We start from the raw sequence: 23848 nt of genomic DNA, 5'->3' as shown, positions 1-23848 counted from the left end.
GCTTCTTTGCCACTGTTGATTTTCTAGAGTGTGCAGTAACATGTGCATACACACACACATACACACACACACAAGGCAGAGCAACAGAGAGAGAGAAGGAAAGACATCTGCTGATTTACTCTCTAAATGGCTGCTACAGCCAGGGCTAGGACAGAGTGAACCCTGAGCTGGGAACTTCATCCAGAACTCAAGCACTTGGGAGATAGTCCACTGCTTTCCCAGGTGCATTATCAGGAAGCTAGATTGGGAGTGGAGCAGCCATTACTCAAACAACACACTGATATGATGTGCTGGTGTTGTGGGCAGTGGCTTAACTGACTATGCCACAATCCTGGCCCCAGGCATGCTAATTTTTAAGATAGTTTATACCCTATAGCCTGCTATACTTATCTGATATTTGAGATTTAACTATCAGAAGGTAAAACTTATCAGGGAAAAGAAAAATGACAGTTTTTACATTACTGATTCCACAAAATGTCATACCTAAAATCGGGCCAGCACTGTGGCATAGTGAGTAAAGTCGCCACCTTGCAGTGCCGGCATCCCATATGGGCGCCAATCGAGTCCCGGCTGCTCCACTTCCGATCCAGCTCTTTGCTATGGCCTGGGAAAGCAGTAGAAGATGGCCCAAGTCCTTGGGCCCCTGCCTTTAGATCGGTGCAGCTTCGGCCATTGCAGCCATCTGGGGAGTGAACCATCAGATGGAAGACCTCTCTCTCTCTCTGCCTCTCCTTCTGTGTCTGTGTAACTGACTTTCAAGTAAATAAATAAATTTTTAAAAAATAAATGAAGAACTACTTTATTCAAGTTACTATGCCTGCTGTTTGTATAGCACGGACATTTAACTTCTTGCTCAGCAGAATGAATTTTTGGTTTTTCTTCCATAGTAGTTTCTCTCAGAACAGATCCATAATTTTACTCGGTGAAGGTGCTTTCCTGAGCTCCCCACAACTTGTACTCTCTCCTCTAAGAATTCAGGAAAGTGTTTACTTATAGGTGTCTTAATGTTCAGTTAATTTTCTCATGCTTAACTAAAAAACAAAACCAAAAAAAGGGGGGGGTGGTAATCTTGTGGGGTTAAATAAAAGACAGAATGCAGGGGAAGGATGGTTCCTTTTATGTAAGCAGCAGAGAACGTGCAGGGATGACTGCAAGTGCCTGAGGGCATTTGGTCCCTATTGGTTTTCACATCAAATGCAATGGTGCCCACAGATAGCCTGTATTGTTGTCAGTTAAATGGGATCATGAGTGTCTGAAAGGTGTTTGAGAATGAACCGAAAATCATTTTCACAAGTGGATGATTACTTCTGCCACATGTTAACTGAACTCCATCAGAATGGCCCAGATTTTTGAGCCTGCATTAATTGCTCTTTCAACCTTGACTGAGGTTTCCCTTTAAGAAAGCCCTTTCCAGGACTAAACTACTCTATATATTGATTTTTTTTCTTTCTGTGTTTTTCCATGAAAAATAAAAGCTTATAGAAGAAAAGACTTTATCATTCATCATGTAGATTGATTGTTCTGTTCCTTGGAATAAAGAGCTAGACTCTAAGTGATCCACCAAAGTAATACCTCTTTTTCTTTCAAGCACCAAATAATTCTCATCTTCTGTATACAATTATGTTTTTCAAATATTCATTAGTGATGATTTTTCATCATAAAGTAAAACCATGAACCTCACAGCATGGACTCAGTGCAAATAAATTGTCATATTCTCCATTCTTATTAGAACTGTATGCCACCACTCTAATTGAAACCAAACTACAATATTTAGTAATAGGTTTGGAGAATCTTTGTGTGTTGAAGTATTCTTTGAACAATATTCAAGTTGGAAATGTTTTTTAAAGTTCTTTCAAAGTGTATGACCAACTTCTTTATTTCATGTTACTATTTTCTATTTCCAGCTGTCAGAGAGAAAATATTATCTGTGTCATTACTGTTGCTAGAATAATTAGTATATATTCCAGTTGAAATGTATTCTTGAAATTTCATAAATGATTATAAATATGTATCAGAAAATATATAGTATTTATATAAAATGACTTAACTTATTAAAATTATTTCTGAGGGATTTTGTCTTAATTTTAATATATTCAGGAGAGTTCCATGTAAAAATAATCATTTAAAATAATTTAATAAGCATTGCTGTGTTGACTTTTGATGAAATACAAACTGTTTACTTGAAATTCAACAAAAATATGCATAGTGATTATGTCACTTTTTGTTTTGCTTGAATATTTTTACCAAAGTTCATTTTAGTAAACAAATCTATTATTGAGAGCCATTCTGGGGAATTCATAAAGATGGTTTTTGTGTTCAAATAAAAGTTCTTAGAAGTAACCTGTGGTGTACCTTCCAGCTGGCTTATCAACAGATGACTGTTGTAAGGACCATGTTGATATGAAACAGGTTGTGTAATTTTTAATGTTATGACCACCTATATCACTATTGATATACAAGATGAAAAAATGTGCTTTTTACTTTGTTGGAAGGAACTATTACAACCTGAGATTTAGTCGTTTCCTTTCAAAAAATTCAAATGGACAAACACATAATTCTGTTATTTATTTTTTCTTAACAGTGTAGCACATATTCTGTGCATCCAATCATATTTTAAATATAGAACCAAAAATCTTAAAGTTCACTTTCTCATCTCTCTGATACTTGAGGATACAATATAACCTAGGAATAGTTAGAAATAAAAAACAAGTCATAGGTGGATGAAACATTGGTAAGCAGTTGTGTTGTGTTGTTTCCTAATATTGATACATGTTTCCTTGGACCAAATAGTGCTTTGCATTAGAAATAACTTTAGAAGAGGAATGAATATTTTAAGAATATTGCTGTGTTTATAATGATTGATGAAACCAAATACTTCAAGACTTTACTTCTATGTGTTAAATCCTTTGTGTCAATGCTACTAATTTCTTTGTTACCTAATCCCATGAAAGAAGATTTTAAAGTTAAACAGGCATTTTTTTTTCTTTTTTGCTCAAAGGGAATGACTTCTTAATATGTTATTTAAGTTGGATGTTTTGGTGAAAGCACACAGTTTTAAATAGTACCTGAGCATTTATTTCTAAGTAATCTAAAATACTCTAATTACAAGAGTATTGTGATGCTTTAGAAATATTTCAGTGGGAATTTAATGCAAATTAGCATTGGAAGTATATGTGTGTGAAATGTGTTCAATAGAATATCTCTCTTATTCCTAATCAACTCATTCTTGGCTCAAATTTAACCTTGGTTAGGGAATTTTATCCTAGGGTATATTCTAATGGTGTACTGGAGTTTGTAGCATGACAGAGAAAACTGGTGGTATTTGTGTTCTTTCTTTTTTTATCCATTCCTTATTTAACTGAAAGAATTTAGCAAAGATGAGAAACAAATGTTATTTAAAACTAAATTCTGTGAGTTGATGAAAATGAATAATGTTGAAAGCCTTGCCCTGTCCCCCCAAAATCTGTTTTTCTCCTTAAAATAAGGTGAAGAAAATCAGTATACCCATTAGAGAATTCTTTTTCATGCTGTGTGATAAATACTTATTTTATTGGATAACATTATAAATTGTCACATAAAACCCAGTTAAATGTCGTTCCCAGTTTGAGTGGAATTTGGCAGATATGATTTACATACACTTAAAAAATAACTTTTTCATTTGAGTTAATCATACACTTGAGAGGGAGCTAGTAATGACTCAGCAGGTTACAACATACTCTGGGAGAGTACAGCTGCAGAGCAGACCCATGGGCAGATCCATCATAGCCAGCCAAGGTGCTCTCACTCCAGGATGACAAGTACATTTCTTGGATGATTTTCTTCTATGTCTCTATTTGATAGATTCATAGTTCATAGTGCAGTAAAAAACCAATTTGTGCTGAATTTGGATGACAAGAAAATATAAAAACTAGATTTGCAAGAATGCACTGGACTATTTTTATGAAGCAAGTAAATAGTAATCAAGTGTCTGTTTAATTATTACTATTGTCAGATAGCTAGATTTAGTCCTGTCAGCAGCACCTTTTCCTTTTATGGCATTATGCAGCTATAATTGATGTTTGTGATAATGACCCTGAGATGCTGCAGGGTTCTTTCATTAATGAAAGATCAAATTATGTTTTATGATTATTTGATGTTAAGTCAATATATTATGTTATGATTTCTTTAAAACCTTGCTACCGATGTAGATTCAGTCTCTATATAGAGGAACCCATTTTTCAGTGATAAAGGATACTTGGACACTGCTGTTCAGGTTAAATGAACAGACCCTGCTGCCTAGCATAACATGATATCAGGTTAAATGTAACATTCCTATATTTTCTACAGTGAAAATAATCTTTTGAACCTTAAATATCATTTAAAAAAATGTATTCCCCCACACTGGGCCTTAAAAAGACAGGACAGGGATTGAACAACAGTGCTGAGCGTGAAGATGGATTTGCATTTGTTTTATAGAGCTTTTCTAATAAATGAAATGCCTAATTACCAAATATCTGGGTGTTCTTCACCCTTTTTTCCTCACTCCTTCACATTCCCACCCAAGCACAGATGACAAAATGACCAACCTATATAGAACTTAAACTGCTTCAGATTCCAAAATGTAAGAAAAGTCTTGAAAACTGGGAACCCTACTTATCTATGAAAACCTGCAGGAATCCTCATCTGTACTGAGAAAAGAGGCAAATGCTTTCTACAGGGTATTTCAGCAGGTTTGCAAGAAAATGGAACTGCAAGATAATTTTATTTTGAGGCAAATGAATTTTGAAACTTATAAGGGGATGTTCTCATAATATGAATTATCTACCAACTTTCTGAAGACCCTTATATTTGGTCTAGGTATTCAGCTTAGTCATACCAGAAATATTTATAGTATTAACATGACTATTACCCAAAATACTTAATAATAGTAACCTTTCTGATTACAAAAGTAAGATGTAGCAGCTGTTGTTTGGCCAGGTGGATAGGATGCCAATTAAAATGCCCACATTCCCATATGGAGTACCAGGGTTTGATACCTGCTCTAGTTCCTGATTTCAACACTCTTCTAATGTAGATCTTAGGAGGAAGTAGTGAAGGGTTAAGTAATTGGGTCCCTGATAACCCATGAGGCAGGTATAGATTTGAGATTTGAGATTGCAGCTTTGGCCCCTGTCCAGGGTCCTGTCACAGGCATTTGGAAAGTGAAACAGCAGGGGAAAAAAGTGCTTTTTCTTTCTGCCTTTTAAGTAATAATTTTTAAGTGATATGTGTTGTCATACATTGCCAATGATGGTAAAAAATATTGTAGTCACTTTGGAAAACAATTTGCAATCTATTATAAACATGCATTTTCTTTTTAAAAAATATTTATTTATTTGAAAGGCAGAGTTGCAGAAAGGCAGAGAGAGAGAGAGAGAGAGAGAGAGAGAGAGAGGTCTTCCATCCTCTGGTTTACTCCCCAGTTGGCCACAAAGATCTGAGCTGGAACCAGGAGATTCTTCTGGATCTCACACATTGATTCAGGGACCCAAGAACTTGGGCCATCTTCTATTGCTTTCCCAAGCCATAGCAGAGAGCTGGATCAGAAATGGAACAGCCAGGACACAAAGTAGTGCCTCTATAGGATGCCAGCACTGCAGGCAGCAGCTTTACCTGCTACACCACAGCACCAGCCCCCAGCACTTTCTATGTGACCCAGCAATCCCACTCCTAGATATTTACCCAGGAGAAATTAAACATATGGATATTAAAGACTTGTATACAAATGTTTATGGTACCTTTATTTATTATATTCAAAAGGATAGAAACAACGCAAATGCCCAGCAACAACTTAAGGGATAGACACATTGAGTTTATACAGTAGAATTAACTACTTAGCATCAAAATGAATGGACTCCTAATACAACAAACTGGCTAAGTTGCAGAGGTGTTTTATGAGATGAAAGGAGTCAAAGGCAAATGGAGAAGTACCATATAATTTCAAATTTATGAGATCTTGAAAATGAAAAATGATAAGGTCACAAATCAGTGGTTTCTAGAGCTGGGGCTGTGAGAAATATATTGACCATATGGCATAAGGAAAATCTGGGGGTGATGGAAATGTCTATACTGTGGTATGGTTATGACTGTCAATATTCAATGAAGTGAACACCTAAAACAAGTGAATTTTATTTATGTAAACCATACCAATAAACCTTACTTTAAAAAAAGATGTAGGGGCAGATGTTTGGCCCAGTGGTTAAGCTGCCTCTTGGGTTGCTTGCATTCCATATCAGAGTATCCAGGTTTGAGTCCCTTGTTCAGGCCCTGGTTACTGTTTCCATTAAAGCTTTCTGCTGATGAACACCTTGGGAGACAGTAGGTGATAGCTCCAATAGTTGGGTCCTGAACTTTAATATGAGAAACCCAGATTGAGTTCTGGGCTCCTGTCTTCAGGAGCCCCTAAATTGTATTTTTAATTTTTTTTATTTGTATAAATTTCATAAATACAACTTTAGGAACATAATAATTCTTCCCACCATACCTGCTCTGCCACCCACACTCCACCACTCATCCTCATCCATCTCCTGTTCCCACTCTTGTTTTTTACTGAGATCTATTTTCATTTTTTATACACAAAATATTAACTCCATTCTAGGTAAAAATTTCAGCACTTTGTGTGAACGAGAAAAAGAGAGAGAAAAAAATCAAACAAAGAAAAGCTGAAAACAAATCATAATATAAAAAAGAACAAAAACAGCCCAGACAACGACTGTTCAAAGTCATTGAATGTCAATGATAATTTTGCTTTTTTTTTTTTTTTTGGAAACTTAATTATCTTTAAAGAGGAACCCAAGAATGATATATCATTTGCTAGCACATAGACATAACTATAATTTGTGTGACATAAGAATATCCTCCACTTAATATACTAAAACGAAGTAATTCTTTGAGAACAAGTTTTACTATTAAATTTCTTAATACAGCTCCTTGAGGACAGAGGTCCTTCATGGGAAGTTAGTGCACAGTGACTCCTATTATTTGTTTGACAATTGACACTCTAATGTATGATGTCAGTGATCATCCAAGGCTCTTGATGTGATCCTTCCTAGGCTATGGAAGCCTGTTGGATCCACAAACTCTTTCAGTAGTTCAAAAAGGTCAAAGGCAAAGTAGACGCTCTCTCCTCCCTTCAGAGGAAAGTACATCCTTCTTTGGTGGCCACTTCTTTCCACTGGGGTCTTGCCCACAGAGGTCCTTCATGTAGAACATTTTTTTTTTGCCACAGTGTCTTGGCTTTCCATGCCTGAAATGCTCCCCTGGGCTTTTCAGCCAAACCAGAATGACTTAAGAATTGATTCTGAGGTCAGAGTTCTACTTAAGATGATTGTCATTCTATGAGTCTGCTGTATAGATTGCTTCCCATGTTGGAGCATTCATTCTTTTTTAATTCTGCCTATTATTATTACCAAACACTTATCCTACTTATATGATCAGCTTAGCACTTTGAAACAGACATAGTCAATGTAGAGATTGTAAAAATGCAGAAAAACAACAGATGAATATGAAACTCTTCTTTAATCTCACTGGCCACATATTAGCTATAGGCTCAAAATTTTGTTGCATTTTCTGGGGCTTTCCATACACATAAAATAAACTCATGCAACTGCTTTTTTAAAACTTAACATGGTAAGGCTTTTTCCTTGTCATTGATAATGTCTTTGGGGGGGGAGGGATATTGCTTTTTTAAAATCTTTATTTTTATTTATTTGAAAGACAAAGCAATAGATATAGATAGATAGATTGATAGATAGATAGATGAAGACAGAGAAAGGGGGAAAAAAGAGATGGAGAGAGAGATATCTTCCCTTTGCTGGTTGACTCCCCCAAAACCCACTACAGCCAAGGCTGTGCCAGCCTGAAACCAGGACCATAGACCTCTTTCTGAGTCTCCCTTGTGGAAGGCAGGGACCCAAGAATTCCATTCCTCATCTGCTGCCTTCTGGATTGGAAGCAGAGTAGCCAAGACTTGAACCAGGTACTTCAACGTGAGACTTGTGTGTCCCTATCAGCAGCCTAGCCTGCTACACCACAGTACCTACCCTTGACATCACTTTTAATGGCAAACTAATCATTCTTTACTGTTTATTAGATTGCTTTTAAGCTTTTACTCTTTAACAATATTAATGAGCTTTTCATTCTCATTTTTAAAAAATGTCTCTTGTGCTGGGAATCTAATTTTGTACCATTAGAAAAGTGATACTGTTACCTAGTCCAAGAACTCTTCCTTATAGAAAAAGAAACCTAACATTTTAAGTTAACTTCAATGAAACTTAATTTGATATGGTTATCTCTTCTGATATATTTTATTTATGCCCATTTTTATATCATAATTTTTTCTGGCTAATGTGAAAACTTTAAGAGGATAGAAACTGTTTTTTTTTTTTTTTCTGCATGTCCCTTATACACAGTTAACCTTTTCCTGAGTGTTATTTCTTTTCTGTGGATAGCCAAGAAGACTCTTCTGACCAGTTATTTTATGGATATCTTTAACCAGTTGTCACTTTTGTATATATTTGATTGAATTCTTTCTTACAGTACAACAGCCCAAAATACTCAAGGTCCTACATTCAGATGCTTACCTTGGCTTCAGTCCCAAATTCTCTTTTATTCTACTTTTAATAACATCTACCACTGCATGCAACATGTGTACATCCACCCACCCCTATGCTTTATGTCTTTAGAGAAACAATACTTTTTCATTCCAAATTTTACAATCTGTTGTTCTAGAACAATGATGTTGAAGCTGACTGTTTATGCAACACCCTAGTGTCAGCAAAACTCACATTAACTTACTTGTATTTATGGTTTGCATATCATTGTTTACTTTCACTTACGTGCAGCTGAGTTGCCCAGCAGTCTATACAGTAACACTGAATGTGCTGATAAGCAGGCTGAGGGCGCAGGCAGAGGTTATTCCAAATGCCCCTGTGTCTCCCAGGCAGCTCTATGGTGCACATATTGCTAGTGCACTGTCATTGAGGTCATCTGTTATGTCCATAGTATCCAGCAGCCTGGGGTCATTGCTTTTACCTTGTAATTGGAGATTGTATTTTCTAAATTTTCAGGAATAGGAGAGAAAAGCATGGTCTAAAAATTGAAATAAAAATATGCATACATATTTCAGGAGGAGAAAAAAAGAGAAAAGGTAGAAGGAGAGCAACTAAACACCCATCACTAGAACTATAGGAAAGAAATTAGAATCTTGAGTAAGGGTAGGCAAAAGATTTTTGAGGGGACTCCAGAAGCAACAGTAAACAGGTGGGAGGAGCAGTAGCCATCTCCTTTGGCCATTAAGTGAATCTGCATTGTACCCTTAGCACACGTGAGTATGAGAGCTGGTCAGAAGTTCACCAAGCACTTCAGCCAGATCATGTGTATTAAAGGAAATACATGCTGCAGATTGCCTTTTGGGTATTGCTTTCCAATGTAGCATAATATCCTAGTTGTTTTATTTCAACTTTTAGTGCATGCTTTTTTCCTCTTGATCCTGAAAATGTAGAAAATATAGGGAATAAAGAAGAAAAATTAAATATGCCATAATTTCACCACTCAAAAATAAAAATATTTTGAAATATTTATTTCTATTTTGTTTGAAAAATTCCAAATCATTACTAATGTGTGTAGTTTTTTGTTTCATTTCATTTCATTTTATTTTTATTTTTTTAAAACTTTTATTTAATGAATATAAATTTCCAAAGTACAGCTTATGGATTACAATGGCTTCCCCCCCATAACGTCCCTCCCACCCGCAACCCTCCCCTTTCCCACTCCCTCTCCCCTTCCATTCACATCAAGATTCATTTTCGTTTCTCTTTATATACAGAAGATCAATTTAGCACACATTAAGTAAAGATTTCAACAGTTTGCTCCCACACAGAAACATAAAGTGAAAAATCCTGTTTGAGTACTAGTTATAGCATTAAATCTCAATGTACAGCACACTAAGGACAAAGATCCTACATGAGGAGTAAGTGCACAGTGACTCCTGTTGTTGACTTAACAAATTGACACTCTTGTTTATGGCATCAGTAATCACCCTAGGCTCTTGTCATGAGCTGCCAAGGCTATGGAAGCCCCCTGAGTTCACTGACTCTGATAATTTTTAGACAAGGCCATGGTTAAAGTGGAAGTTCTCTCCTCCCTTCAGAGAAAGGTACCTCCTTCTTTGATGACCTGTTCTTTCCACTGGGATCTCACATGCGGAGATCTTTCATTTAGGTTTTTTTTTTTTTTTTTTTTCCCCAGAGTGCCTTGGCTTTCCATGCCTGAAATATTCTCATGGACTTTTCAGCCAGATCCGCATGCCTTAAGGGCTGATTCTGAGGCCAGAATGCTATTTAGGACATCTGCCATTCTATGGGTCTGCTGTGTATCTCACTTCCCATGTTGCATCATTCTCTCCTTTTTTTTTTCTATCAGCTAGTATTTGCAGACACTATTCTTGTTTATGTGATCCCTTTGGTTCTTAGTCCTATCATTATGATCAATTGTGAACAGAAATTGATCACTGGGACTAGTGAGATGGCATTGGTACATGCCACCTTGATGGGATTGAATTGGAATCCCCTGGTATGTTTCTAACTCTACAGTTTGAGGTAAGTCAGCTTGAGCATGTCCCTAATTGCACATTTCTTCCCTCTCTTATTCCCACTCTTATATTTAACAGTGATGACTTTTCAGTTAAGTTTCAACACTTGAGAATAACTGTGTATTGATTACAGTATTTAACCAAAAGTATTAAGTAGAACAAACAAAAAAAAATACTAAGAGGGATAACTTATCAAGTTGCTCATCAACAGTCAGGGTGAGGGCTGATCTAGTCACCATTTCTCATAGTGTTCATTTCACTTTTACAGGTTTCCTTTTTGGTGCTCAGTTAGTTGTCACCTATCAAGGAGAACTTGTGGTATTTGTCCCTTTGGGATTGGCTTATTTCACTCAGCATAATGTTTTCCAGATTCCTAACAGGGATCACTTTTCAGTTAAAATTTAAACACCTAAGAATAATTGTGTGTTAATTACAGAGTTCAACCAATAGTACTAGAACAAAACAAAGAAAAAATACTAATGTGGATAAAGTATTACATTGTACGTCAACAGTCAGGACAAGAGCTGATCAAGTCACTGTTTCTCATAGTGTCCATTTCACTTCAACAAGTTTCCCCTTTGGTGCTCAGTTAGTTGTCACCGATCAGGGAGAACATATGATATTTGTCCCTTTGGGACTGGCTTAATTCACTCAGCATGATGTTTTCCAAATTCCTCCATCTTGTTGCAAATGACCGGGTTTCGTTGTTTTTGACTGCTGTATAGTATTCTATAGAGTACATGTCCCATAATTTCTTTATCCAGTCTATTGTTGATGGGCATTTGGGTTGGTTCCAGGTCTTAGCTATTGTGAATTGAGCTTCAATAAACATTAAGGTGCAGACAGCTTGTTTGTTTGCCAATTTAAATTCCTTTGGGTAAATTCCAAGGAGTGGATGGCTGGGTTGAATGGTAGGGTTATATTCAGGTTTCGGAGGAATCTCCAGACTGACTTCCATAGTGGCTTGACCACTTTGCATTCCCACCAACGGTGGGTTAGTGTCCCTTTTTCCCCACATCCTCTCCAGCATCTATTGTTGGTAGATTTCTGAATGTGAGCCATTCTAACTGGGGTGAGGTGAAACCTCATGGTGGTTTTGATTTGCATTTCCCTGATTGCTAGTGATCTTGAACATTTTTTCATGTGTCTGTTGGCCATTTGGATTTCCTCTTTTGTAAAGTGTCTACTGAGGTCTTGGCCTCATTTCATTTTATTTTGAGAGGTAGAGAAAGACAGACTGAGAGAACTTCCATCTGCTGGTTTACTCCCCCGATGCCTGCAATGTCTGGGAAATGGCAAGACGAAAGCTGGGAGCTGAGACTCAATCCAGGTCTCCCATGTTGATAGCAGGGAACCCTATTGAACCATCAATGTAACCTCCCAGGATGCACATTAACAGGAAACGAGTTAGGAGCTGTAGCTACTTATTGAACCCAGGTTCTCTGGTGGGATATTGGTGTTTTGATCAACTTCCTAACCACTGTACCAGACACGCACATCTTTCCTGTTTTGTTTTGTTTGAGAAGAGGAGAAAGAGAACTCCCACCTGTTGGTTCACTTCTCAAATGCCTGCAAGGGCCTTGGGCTGGTGCCATCCAGATCCCTCGCATGGGTGATAGGGACCCAACTATTGGAAGGATCACTGCTGCCTCCCAGCCTGTGCTTTAGCATGATGTTGTAATTGGGAGTTAGAGCTGGAGTTTTAACCCATACATTCTGATATGAGATGCAGACACATCTTAACTGCAGGGCAAACACCTGTCCCATTTGGTAGTTTTGAACTGTGCTTTGTGACATAAGGTTATAGAGGAAAATAGTTATGTATTTTTAGGGCTTTTTAAAGACTTTTTTATTTATTTGAAAATCAAAGTTACAGAGAGAGAGAAGGAGAGACCAAGAAAGATCTTCACTTTCCAAAGACCCATAACAACTGGATTTGGGCCAGGTGGAAGCCAGGAGCTTCATCCAGGTCTCCCACATGAGTGCAGCAGCGCAAGGACTTGGGCCGTCTTTCTCTACTTTCTGAGGCATGGTAGTAGGGGACTGTATCAGAAGTGGAGCAGCCAGGACTCGAACTAGTGTTCACAGGGGATGCCCGCATTGCAGGTGGCAGCTTAATCTGTTTCACCACAACACCAGCCTGATATATATTATTAGTTTTATCAAAAATATTTCAACAGCAACATAGTATTTCTTTTTGTGTATATGCCAGCATTTATTAAATAATTCCCCTATGTTTGGACATTTAAGTTGTTATCAGTTTCCAATACTATAAGTGATATAGTTTGTCATATCCATGTAGCATAGATTTTATGTGCATTTCTCATTATTATGTGAATAAACTCCAGAATGAAAAGGTAGGACTGTTTTCGTGTATTTCCATATTATTCTGCAGAAAGGTGGTCTCATGTTTACACCCATGAGTGATAAATGAGAATACCCGTTCATGTCACCACACCTTATCGAGCAGCATCCCATATTACTCTTTTTTAAAGGAAGCAAGAAGTGTATTTGTTGTGTTGTGCAAAAGAATATTATTTAAATAAAGTAGAAAGTAAAAGTGCAAGCTGAGATTTCAGCCATAGAAATTGTGAAAGAATCTCTTTAAACTTGAAGCCCCTAGGCAAACTGTTATTCGTACTGCTCTTTTTGTAGCTTAGGATTGTGTATAATTAATATGAATAGCCTCTGCACTGTTAAACCTTCAATTCACATAAAGGAATTGTGATGAAATGGTGAAAAAAATCCTTACTTTTAAAATGAGGTCTCTACCTCCAAATATTCAGAAGGTGTTTATATGTTGTTCTGTGGCTCTCCACAAGCTCACACTCATTAATTTTTAATTTCTTGCCCCCCTCCCCGATATATTAGTGTGTCCTTTAAAGTAATAGCAGAAATTCTGTTCTCCAGTGATTGACCACTTTAATCATTTAAATTAGGGTTATAAATGTCAATGCCAAGTTAAAAGCCATGAAAGAAACTATGTTAAATTATACCAAGCCATCTTCATTATTTTCTGAATTTTACAGTTAAATAAATTTACAGTGATAGGCTTTCCTAAGTCAAGAAAATCTCATCATGATTGAACTGGTCGGGACCTTAGGAATCAACAAGTCCCAACCTGTCATTTGCTAGGTTGGGAAGTGGAAACTGAGACTGGTGCGGGCACGTTTCAGGGTTACCCAGCTGGACGGTGACCCTTCAACCTTGGTCCTTGACTGTACAACCAGTTCCTTCTCAGGCCCTGTACTACTCAGCTCTGGTCAGCTGAGCAGTGAAGCACTTAGCACTTTGCCTCTCCTGAGAATTCATAGCCTTTATCTCTCTTAAGATGTGTGTGGAAGGATGAAATTCCAACTGGTTATTTGGTCATCCTTTCTAACTCCTAGTAGGCTCAACTTGTGGTAAGAACTGACAAACTGATAAGACACATAAAATCAGTTCCCTTTCAGGAGCTTCAGCCATTGTGTAACACAGAAGCTGCAGGCTGTCTCAGACGCCAAGTGAACTAAACTTTGACTTTAGGAGGCTGATCTCAAAAGTAAATACCTATGGAAGAAATATGATCACGTAGAACCACAACATTATTTGTGTAAAGTATAATTTTGTTTGCTTTTCTTACCAGATACCTGTATGCCCTTGGACAGAAAGTTTGGAAAAGATGGAAAAAACGTTACTTTGTTCTTGTTCAGGTTAGTCATTATTTTCTTGTTATTCTATCACTGTGGGACAGTTGTTTATGAACTTTTGTTTATGTGGGTCTTCCTATTAATATTCACTGTTTTAGAAGTTACAAATGAAAAAAATTTAAATACTTGTTTTCAAATTAAAGTAGCAATGCTTTGTATGCTAATTCAAATAGCATTTTTTCTGTAAAATAACATGGCTGGGGCAAAGGATTTCCTGAAATGTTTTACATTTTTGCATGTCTCTTTATTGTTTGGTTTAATAGAATGTAGGTATATTCTCATATCAGGTTCTGCATTTAATTTGCTACAATATCAGATGAATCGTTGTGTCTGAAAAACTCCACAATAAACTCATGAGAGAATAGACATGGAAAAGGCAAACAACTTCTGAATATTGTTATGGAAATAGTTTTGGCTTTATAAACTCCTGAAAGGATCTTTGTCGCCCCCCCTCTTCATGGAGGAACGACACTAAACCCTGCCTAGGCTTCCTATCTGAGTCACGGCACCATTATGTCGCTCCCCCTCTTCGTGGAGGAATGACACAGGACCCTGCGTTGTTCTTTTGTCTGCTCGGCCCTCCCCGGGTTTGCTGCTGGTTCTTCCCGGGTTGGCTACCATCCCTTCCACCTCCGTGGAAGGGCGGTGCCCCCTGCCACTTTCCCCACTTCCGCGGGGGAGCGGCACACCGCCGGCCGGCTCTCGGGGGCTGCTCAGGTGTTCCTTCAGATGTTCCTGGTGCATGTTGTCTCTCTCCTCCTTTATAATCCTCTTCCACCAATCCCAACTCTGCTACCCACACGCCGAGTACGCTGCTCTCCTCCAATCAGGAGCAGGATCAGCTCCTGCAGGTTATTGGTTGAACTGGAGGCAGCTGTGTAGAAGCTGTTTCCTCCTCTCCCAGCGCCATATTGTGGGAGAGCAGATGCACAGAATAAGTCTTAATTCGAGTAACAGTCTAGTCTGAGTTGCTCCCCACAGATCTTGACATTCTCTAGAATTCCAAGACCACTCCTTGAAGACCACTGTATAGATAAACTATAGTACCCGTAATCACCCATTTTATCCAACCATGCCATATATATCACATACTGACATAAACATTTTTGGAAGGCAGCTATGCTCACCACTATACCACCAATGCTGATGTTCATGTAAACATTTTTAAATGAACTCAACTGCTTTATTTATTTGTGACTATGTCCCAAACATAGATCATTGTAATATGCAGCTTGACTGATTCCTTTTAATCTTGGATGCCCATGGCATGTGATCATTAATTTAAATTTACATTAAAAATAACTTTCCAAGTAATAGCCATTCCATGATAAATTCATGATATTTTGTTCCCAGTGGAAATACAAGAAAAGAGAATCACTCTTGAAATTCTTAACACAGTCTATAAAAATCTCACTGATTTCCTACCACACATGAAGCAAGCTTAATGGGGTTCAATCAGAGTGACATAGTGAAATGCAAAGAAAGTACAGTTATTCACTGTCTTCTCATATGCAGCTATCCATCATTTGCTAGATCAAATTAGTTTATTGATGTTCCATGATGGCATGGTAACATTATGAAAAGTGTAAAATTCATTCATAGTTTCATCTTCAAGGCAAACAGCCTTTAGTCAGGCTGAAATGAAAGTTTTCTTATGTGATTAGAACTAATATGTGGTCAGCAAATTTAACAAAAACTACACACACACACACACACACACACACGCAGTGCCACTCTTTTGGTATTGAATCTAAGCATTTGCTTTGAGAAGGGGTTCCTTGTTTGGAGTTTTGGGTGGTCTTTCCTCCATAAGTCATATATAGTTTCTTAACCTCTTAAATTGGTGTGAGAATTTAGATGCATTTATTAAACAGTTTGAGTGTACATAGTTCCGGCTATTCTTGGTTTTATTCCTTTCTTATAGATATCTCACCTATGTCTACCATGTGTGTTAGTGATTTGTCTTTATTAAGTCTTTCTAAAGCATTCAAGTAATTGTCCATAGAAATGGCAGCAGCTTTTATGGTTGTATCTCATGAATTTATAAAGAATCTCATTTTATTCTATAATTTCAGTAGGTGATATAACTAGCATACACTAATTTTAGAACAAACTAGCCTGTCTCTTGGTAAGCATAGAATTTAGCTGGTAAAAATACATATGAGAGAAATATATGAGGAATAAAAATGAGGAATGTAAACTTAATCACAAGTATTCAAGATGTCATTTGCATTTATCACAATCTTTTAATGAATGAAAGGCACAAAGAACTTCAATTGGAGAAAGAATGTCTTACCAATGAATTATTCTGGCAAAATTGGATGTACATCTGTAGAAAAATGACACTAGATCGCTGCTTCTTTTCATATACAAAAATCAAATCAACTCTCCCTTTCTATCTCTCTGTAACTTGGGCATTTAAATTTAAAAAAGGGGGGGTTAGCATGTGGCACAGTGGATTAAGCCATTGCCTGCTATGCCAGCATCCCATATGAGCACGAGTCCATACAACTCAAAGTCTGATCCAGCTCCCTGTTAATGCATCTGGGAAAGCAGCAGAAGATGGCCTAAGTACTTGGCCCCTGCATCCACATAAGAGACGCAGATGGAGACCCAGGCTCCTGGCGTCAGCCATTGCATCCATTTGGGTGTTAAACCAGTAGATAGAATATTGATCTTTTCCCCTACTCTCCATAATTGTGCCTTTCAAATAAATAAATGAGTATTTTTTTAAAAAGCTAAATGGTATTATTTCAAACTAAGAAGCTTGTGCACAGCAAAGGAAACAACAGAGTTAAGAAATATCCAACAGAAAGGGAGAAAATTTCTGCAAGCTACTCGTCTGACTAAGAATTAATATCTGGAGTATACCTTGAACTCAAAGCACTCAACAACCAAAAAGCAACGAATCCAGTTAAGAAATGGGCAAAGGACCTGAATAGACAGTTCACAGAAGAAGAAATACAAATGCCCAACAGAAAAATGAAAAAATGCTCAGGATTGCTAGCTGTCAGCTAAATGCAAATCATAGCTACAATAGCTTGTCACCTCACCCATGTTAGAATGGCTATTATTAAAATGACAAAAAATAACACATGCCGGCAAGGATGTGGGAAAGGGGAACACTTGTAACACTGTTGGGAATTTTTAGTAGTATGGACACTATGAAAAACAGTTGGACAGTTTCTTTATTTTTAAGATTTATTTATTTGAACACAGACACACACACATAGACATACACATACACAGAGAGAGAGAGAGCAACAGAGAGACCAAGATACCTTCTATCCGTTGGTTTACTCCCCAAATGACCATAGTGGCTGGAGCTGGGCCAGTGTGAAGCCAAGAGCTTCTTCCAGGTCTCCCACAAGAGTGCAGGGCCCCAAGCACTTGGGTCATCTTCTGCCGCTTTCCAGGCATATTAGCAGGGATTTGAAGGATTAGAAGAGATTCAAAGGATTAGGATTCCAAGAACAGGCGTGACTTGAACCGGTGCCCATATGGAATGCTTTACCCGCTGCACCACAGCACCAACCCCAGGGATTTCTTTAAAAACTAGAAATACAAGTTTTGCATATGACCCAGCAATCCCATTGCTAGGTACACATCCAAAAGACAGGAAATCATTGTATCAAACAGATAACCTGTTTGCAATAGTCAAGATATGCAGTTAACTCAAGTGTCCATCATCAGGTGAATAGATAAAGAAAATGTGGCATATATACACAATGAAATACTTTCTAGGCATAAGAAGTTTACAGCAAACTGGATGGAACTAAAGGACATTATGTCAAGTGAAATAAGTCAGACACAAAAAGACAAGTACAACATGTTCCCTCATGTGAGAGCTAAAAAACAGAAAGAAAACACCTCCATCTGAACACAAAATGTCAATTGCTGGAGGCTGGAAGGAGTGGCCAGGCTACAAGGTGTTTGTATTAAAAATAGAGGAAGTTGGTGCGATTTCTGGATTGTGACAAATATTTTAATATACGATGCTAATAGGGCAACCTGGGCGAGCGATACATGGAAACTCTTTGTACTGTAAGAGTTTTGTAAATTTAAAACCATTCTGAAATAAAAGGAATGAATGCAGGACATTTGTTAGTCTAGGGAACTTGTTCTTTGAGGCAGGCTTAGAAGACTTCTAATATACTGGTTGTTTTAACATGAAAATTGGACCTTCATGGATCAACCTGGAGAGGTGAAAAGATCACCTCATGATTTTGGCCAAGTAAGGTTTGAGCTAATCTTTTGCCCCTTACCTTATTTTTGAACACCTGATCAGAAAAATCAAAAGTTACAAGACAAATGTGTAGTTTGATGATCTCTACTTGAGAATTTAAGAATGAAAGGAGGAACTAGAATACTATGGTATCATTAATTATCATGTCTTTGCAGAGAGGTGTCTGTTTCTTTAGAAAGCTAGAAATGCTCCCCAAAGCAAAAATATGTGTGGCACATTTTAAAAGGCAAAATCCAGTGTAAATCAAAGTAAGTAAAACTATATTTTCCATGGTTGAAATGGAGGAAAAGCACCACCAAACTATAATGAATTTGGATTTATCCTTCCTGAAGTGGCATCTTAAAATTTGAAATCATGTTTAAGCATTATATAGTTAACACATATGTGTGCCTATATACACATGCACTCACGCAACGATTCCCATGTTCAAATGCATTGAAATGTTACATATGCCAGTACTGTGACAACCTGTTGAAGTTTTAAACACAATCGAATCTTCCTTTCAATTTCAAATGTAATGGGAAGACAAATTGAATGCACACATTTCAAAATCAAGATGGATATATATGGAAATTCAGGGAGAATGACCCATTGGGAAAATTGGGTATTTTTTATTGGTATTTTTAAAGACAAATTTCACTCTGTCTGCACAGTTTGTAGGTCCATACCTGCAGGCTGCATTATTGAAAGGTGAAGGAGCCGTGTTTCATAGGGAGGACAGTATACCCCTGCTGTGTCTGCTGCTGCCATCGGCAGAATGGTTCTCTGGTGATAATGTGAATCTCATCACCACTTGTGAGTGTGTATTATATGAGTGATATAGCTGAAGAATTTGTACTCATAAAAATTGATTGAGAGTCAGGTTTGGCCAGTTGCAAACTCATTGTTCAAAGTGAACACTAGGAGAGCCACTAAGGTGAAAAGTCCTTTTGAAGACTCTCATATAAACATATAAATCAGAATTCAGAAAATTATTTATTAACATTTGGTATTTACTTGGCATGTAAATAATATTAATTTGGTTCCTGTTTAGATTCTGACATTGATATAGTTACAGTAATAAGTAGATTTTAGTATCTTCTAAGAAACTGCAATTTTTAATGAAAGCAAATTTTGATTTGAGCCAAATTATTAAAAACACAGCAATTTTGAAGAATGCATTTGAAATCTGGACACTTAAGTTTACATCTTACGCATTGGAAGACATGACTGCTATACTGTACTATGATACTTTAATGTATTGTAGTTCACTCTAGTAAACCATTTTAATGTCTTTAAAACTGTATTTGTGATTTTATCAAACTGTATTATTTCTTCCTTCCATATTCTACTGATGCCTATTAAATATATACCAAGTATTGCATACTTTGTGGTAAACCTGAAAAATGCAGAAGCAATCACCTACTAACATAATTGTTCATTTTAGTCTAGTATTTATTAAGCAATTACTTTTTTAGCAAGCATTTAAATAAAGTGTTTTTAAAAATATTTTATTCATTCATTCATTTATTTATTTAAAAGCCAGGGTGACAAAATGAGGGAATGAGGAGAGACAGAAAGACTGATTAGTTGATTGGTATATCTTCCATCCACTGGTTCATTTCCCAAATGGCTACAGCAGCCAGAGCTGGGCCAGGCTGAAACCATGAGCCAGGAACTCCATCCTGGTCTCCTACATTGGTGACAGGGGTCCAGATACCTGAACCATCGTTCACTGCCATCCCAGATATGCTAAGAAGCTGGAGCTGAAGCAAAGCTGCTAGGACTGAAACCAGCACTTCCATAGGGGATGCTGGGGTTGCCAGCCTCAGCTTAATCTGCTGTGCCACAACATCAGCCCCTGAAAAGTGCTTTTAATATATTATTTTATTTCTCAGAATAAGCCTACAAGTATTGTTATCCCCAATGTACACATAAGAAAATTTATCCTCAGAGATGTTGTGGAATTTACTTAGGATTATGAAGTTTAGTGTATTGTACAATCAAGCAAATCCAGTTATTTCTTATGTGGAGAATAAGCTGTGTTTCCACTACTGTGATTAACTTGATGCACGCAACTACAGTTGATCTGACAGCAAGCAGACATATGAATAATCACTGTGGGTCATTAATTTCATGAGGTTCAAAACAGTGTTACTACATTAAAGAAATGGCCAGAGAGTGATTGAACTGAAGGCCACTTACTTTGTGACATCACTAGAAATAAGTCGACATTTATGTTGTTTTGGCCCAGTATCAAATGTTCACTGCTTGTTGTCAACGTGTCAGAATCAAGACTTGAAGTTGCTGCAAACAACAGCAGGCTATCAAGACATAATGTTAATTACATATCAGCTGAGTTGCCACGCGATGTAAACAGTCAGCCATGCCACTGAGTGATCTGTACATGCTGCAAGCATGGGAGAAGTACTCAGTAAGATGGCACCACGGTCTGCTTTAACCATAGAGTGGTTGCTTCTGCCTACAGGTTCTGCAATGCGTAGTGCACATGGTGATCCACTGCAGCAGACTCTCCCACTGCATGCAGAGCTTGACGTGCAGTTCTGTGGTCTCCGTTTAGGATGTCTGCCAATGTCTGCCTACTGCGCTGAGATACTATGAACTGAACAGAATCACTGCTGTCCAATCAAGAAAGTTGCAGAATACTGTGTGTTTTACATTGAGCACGCTTAACATAGGATAAAATCAAACCATATAGTTTTTAAGATAGAAAATAAAAGGCTCCCTTCCATACTCTTAACAGTACTGCTACTTTATCCCATTCTCATTCTTAAAGTGGCTATATGACTACTGATAATAGTGAGGCTTTTCTAAACTGTGTCTTTAAGTTTGTGCACACACAGACACACATACACACATCTAAAGGAATAAATCATTCCCTACTTCCCTACATTTTTTCTATGAATTGTTGTCTTTTAGCCATTTATTGCAAAGATGTTGCTTTAAAGTCATTTTATTATTCTAATGAATGATTGGATTCCACATCATACATTAACATAATTTATATAACAGATCATCTTCTTTGGGTATTTAAGTTGTTTCTTTTTTCTAAAATCGACAAACAATGCTACCATTGATACATGTACAGTATTATATGTTAATCTTTGTTTATATAGGGGAAGATTATTATATGAATGAAATTGCTGGGTCTGAGGGCACAGATACTTATAATAATAAATAAGCAGATAAAACTTTAGATGACTCATGTGTGTTTAAATATTGACCAAAGTCTTGATGTTTTTTATTTAAGTCACTTTTTATAGCTAACAGTTATGTTACATTCAACTATTTTGTCTTTTGTAATGCACATCTTAATATGAAAGAAAATTGAAAATTCTTTGTAGAACATGTTTAGAACAAAAGGTCAGAGAATAATTATTTTTATTTTAGGTTTCATTTTTTAAGATAACTTTGGCTTAGTGATAATTGAGTTTCCTGTAGCAACAAATGATGATGATGATGATGATGATGTTAATTTAAATAATTTTTTCTTGGACATTTAACTAACTTAGTGCATTACTCTCCAGAATTGCTCTAAACATATATTAACATGAGCCTACATACCTACATCTCAAAAGCTAAAGTTATAAAAGGAAGGAGAGATTGTGGGATGAGAACATGGCTGAATTTCATAAACAGAATCTTAAATGGACCTCAAAATTCCTATGTGACAGTTACTCACTTTTACAAATACCCTTTGTTAACGTAAAAAAAGAGAAGAAAAAGCTTTGTTGTTTTTGTGTTTATATTCTAAGGCAATGTCTGATTCCTTGTTTAATAGCTATGGCTCTGTGAAACAGCAAAGGACCTATGAGGGAGAATTATGCAATATTATGAAATCTGAATTTTGTGGACTAAATATTTCTAAAAATTATTTTATGAGACCATATTTTAAATTGATTTGTATGTCAGCATATCAGCATGTCCCAGGGTACTTTAAAAAGTTCATGGAGGAGCTACTATTGTGACACAGTGGGTTACGGCGACACTTGGGATGCCTACATCCCATTTTGGAGTGCCTAGTTTGAGTCCCAACTACTCAATCCTCTTCCAATTCACCTTCCTGCTAATGTGCCCTGGGAGGCAGCAGATGATGGCTAAAGTGCTTGGGCCCCTGCCACCCATATGGAATACCCAGTGGCTCTGGGCTTTGGAGTGGCCCAGCCCTAATTGTTGTGGGCATTTGTGGACTTTGGAAGATTTCTTTGTCCTTGTCTCTCCCTCTCTCTGTGTTACTGAGCCTTCAAATAAATAAACAATATTTTTAAAAAGTTAATGGAAAATGGAATTAAAATTAAGGGTTTTTAAAATATTCTTATATTTTATTTTTCTCATGTTAATGTGCTATCAATACAAAAAGAAAAAATTCAGTGTAGTTCATAGATACAATTCTAAGAATATAATGATATGCCTTCCCTCTCTCTCTCATTTTTGAGATAATATATTTTTAATTATATTATAGTCAAGAGCTTACTGCCCCACTAAATAAATAGTTCTTCATTTTGGCTATTGTGAGTAGTACGGCTATAAACATGGTAGTGTAGGTATCTTTGATATAATGTGTTCATCTCTTTAGGGTATATACCTAAAGTGGGATTGCTGGGTCAATTGCTAGCCTATTTCTAGTTTTCTTTAATATCTATTCATTTGAAAGGTAGAGTTACAGAGAGAGAAGGAAAGAAAGAGAGTTCCTCTATCCACCCTCCAAATGGCCACAGTGGCCTGGCCAAATCAGGCCAAAGCCAGGAATCAGAAGCTTCATTCAGGTCTCCCACATGAGTGGCAAGGGCTCAGGTACTTAGGACATCTGCTGCTGCTTTCCCCAGGCACATTAGCAAAGAGCTGAATTGGAAGTAGGCAGCGAGGTCGCAAACCAGCACTCATGTGGGATGCCAGCATCACAGGCAGAGGCTTAACCTGCTCTACCACAATGCTGGTACCTGTTTCTAGTTTTTAAAGAAATCCCCATGTTGTTTTACACAGCAGCTATATTAATTTACATTTCCATGAACAATGTGTAAGTTTATTTTGAATCAAAAACATTTTAAATTCCATGCGTACTTTGTTCGTGATACAGTTTCCATGAACTTCCTGAAGATCTCCTTTATATATGCATTCATATGGACACATCTTCTTTAATTTTCAACACAAATAGCATGCCTGCTACATAGTAGAGATTCAATTAATACCATTTGTTAAATAAAGGAATATCTCTCTAATGGTTCCTTCTTTTACCTCTATATGAAACATCGAAGTGACTTAACGTTTGAGTATACTTAACTTAAACCAAAATCTAGGTATTGT

The 23848-nt window shown here is 37.1% G+C and overlaps 1 protein-coding gene and 1 long non-coding RNA gene across 13 annotated transcripts in view; one reads left to right on the top strand and one right to left on the bottom strand.

Moving 5' to 3' along the window:
* Window positions 1-22905, bottom strand: part of LOC138849055 (uncharacterized) — a 32802-nt gene extending 9897 nt beyond the window's left edge. Inside the window, exon 1 of one of the 2 annotated variants that reach the window (XR_011387431.1) lies at window positions 17580-22905. This is a non-coding gene — a long non-coding RNA (uncharacterized lncRNA). Of the gene's footprint in view, window positions 1-8855; window positions 8996-17579 lie in introns of those variants that run through there. The other variant, XR_011387433.1, reaches the window with a different exon arrangement.
* The window catches only part of CADPS2 (calcium dependent secretion activator 2), a 665654-nt gene that overhangs the window by 406962 nt on the left and 234844 nt on the right, over window positions 1-23848 (top strand). For all 11 annotated transcript variants that reach the window (XM_051849752.2, XM_070071264.1, XM_008258272.4 and 8 more), the window contains one exon: window positions 14235-14301. In XM_051849752.2, the coding sequence (XP_051705712.2) occupies window positions 14235-14301 (67 nt within the window). The remainder of the gene's footprint in view (window positions 1-14234; window positions 14302-23848) is intronic.

This window comes from Oryctolagus cuniculus, chromosome 3 (genome assembly GCF_964237555.1).
Source record: "Oryctolagus cuniculus chromosome 3, mOryCun1.1, whole genome shotgun sequence".
NCBI classification, from domain to species: Eukaryota; Metazoa; Chordata; class Mammalia; order Lagomorpha; family Leporidae; genus Oryctolagus; species Oryctolagus cuniculus.
This window is presented reverse-complemented; position numbering and strand designations above follow the sequence as displayed.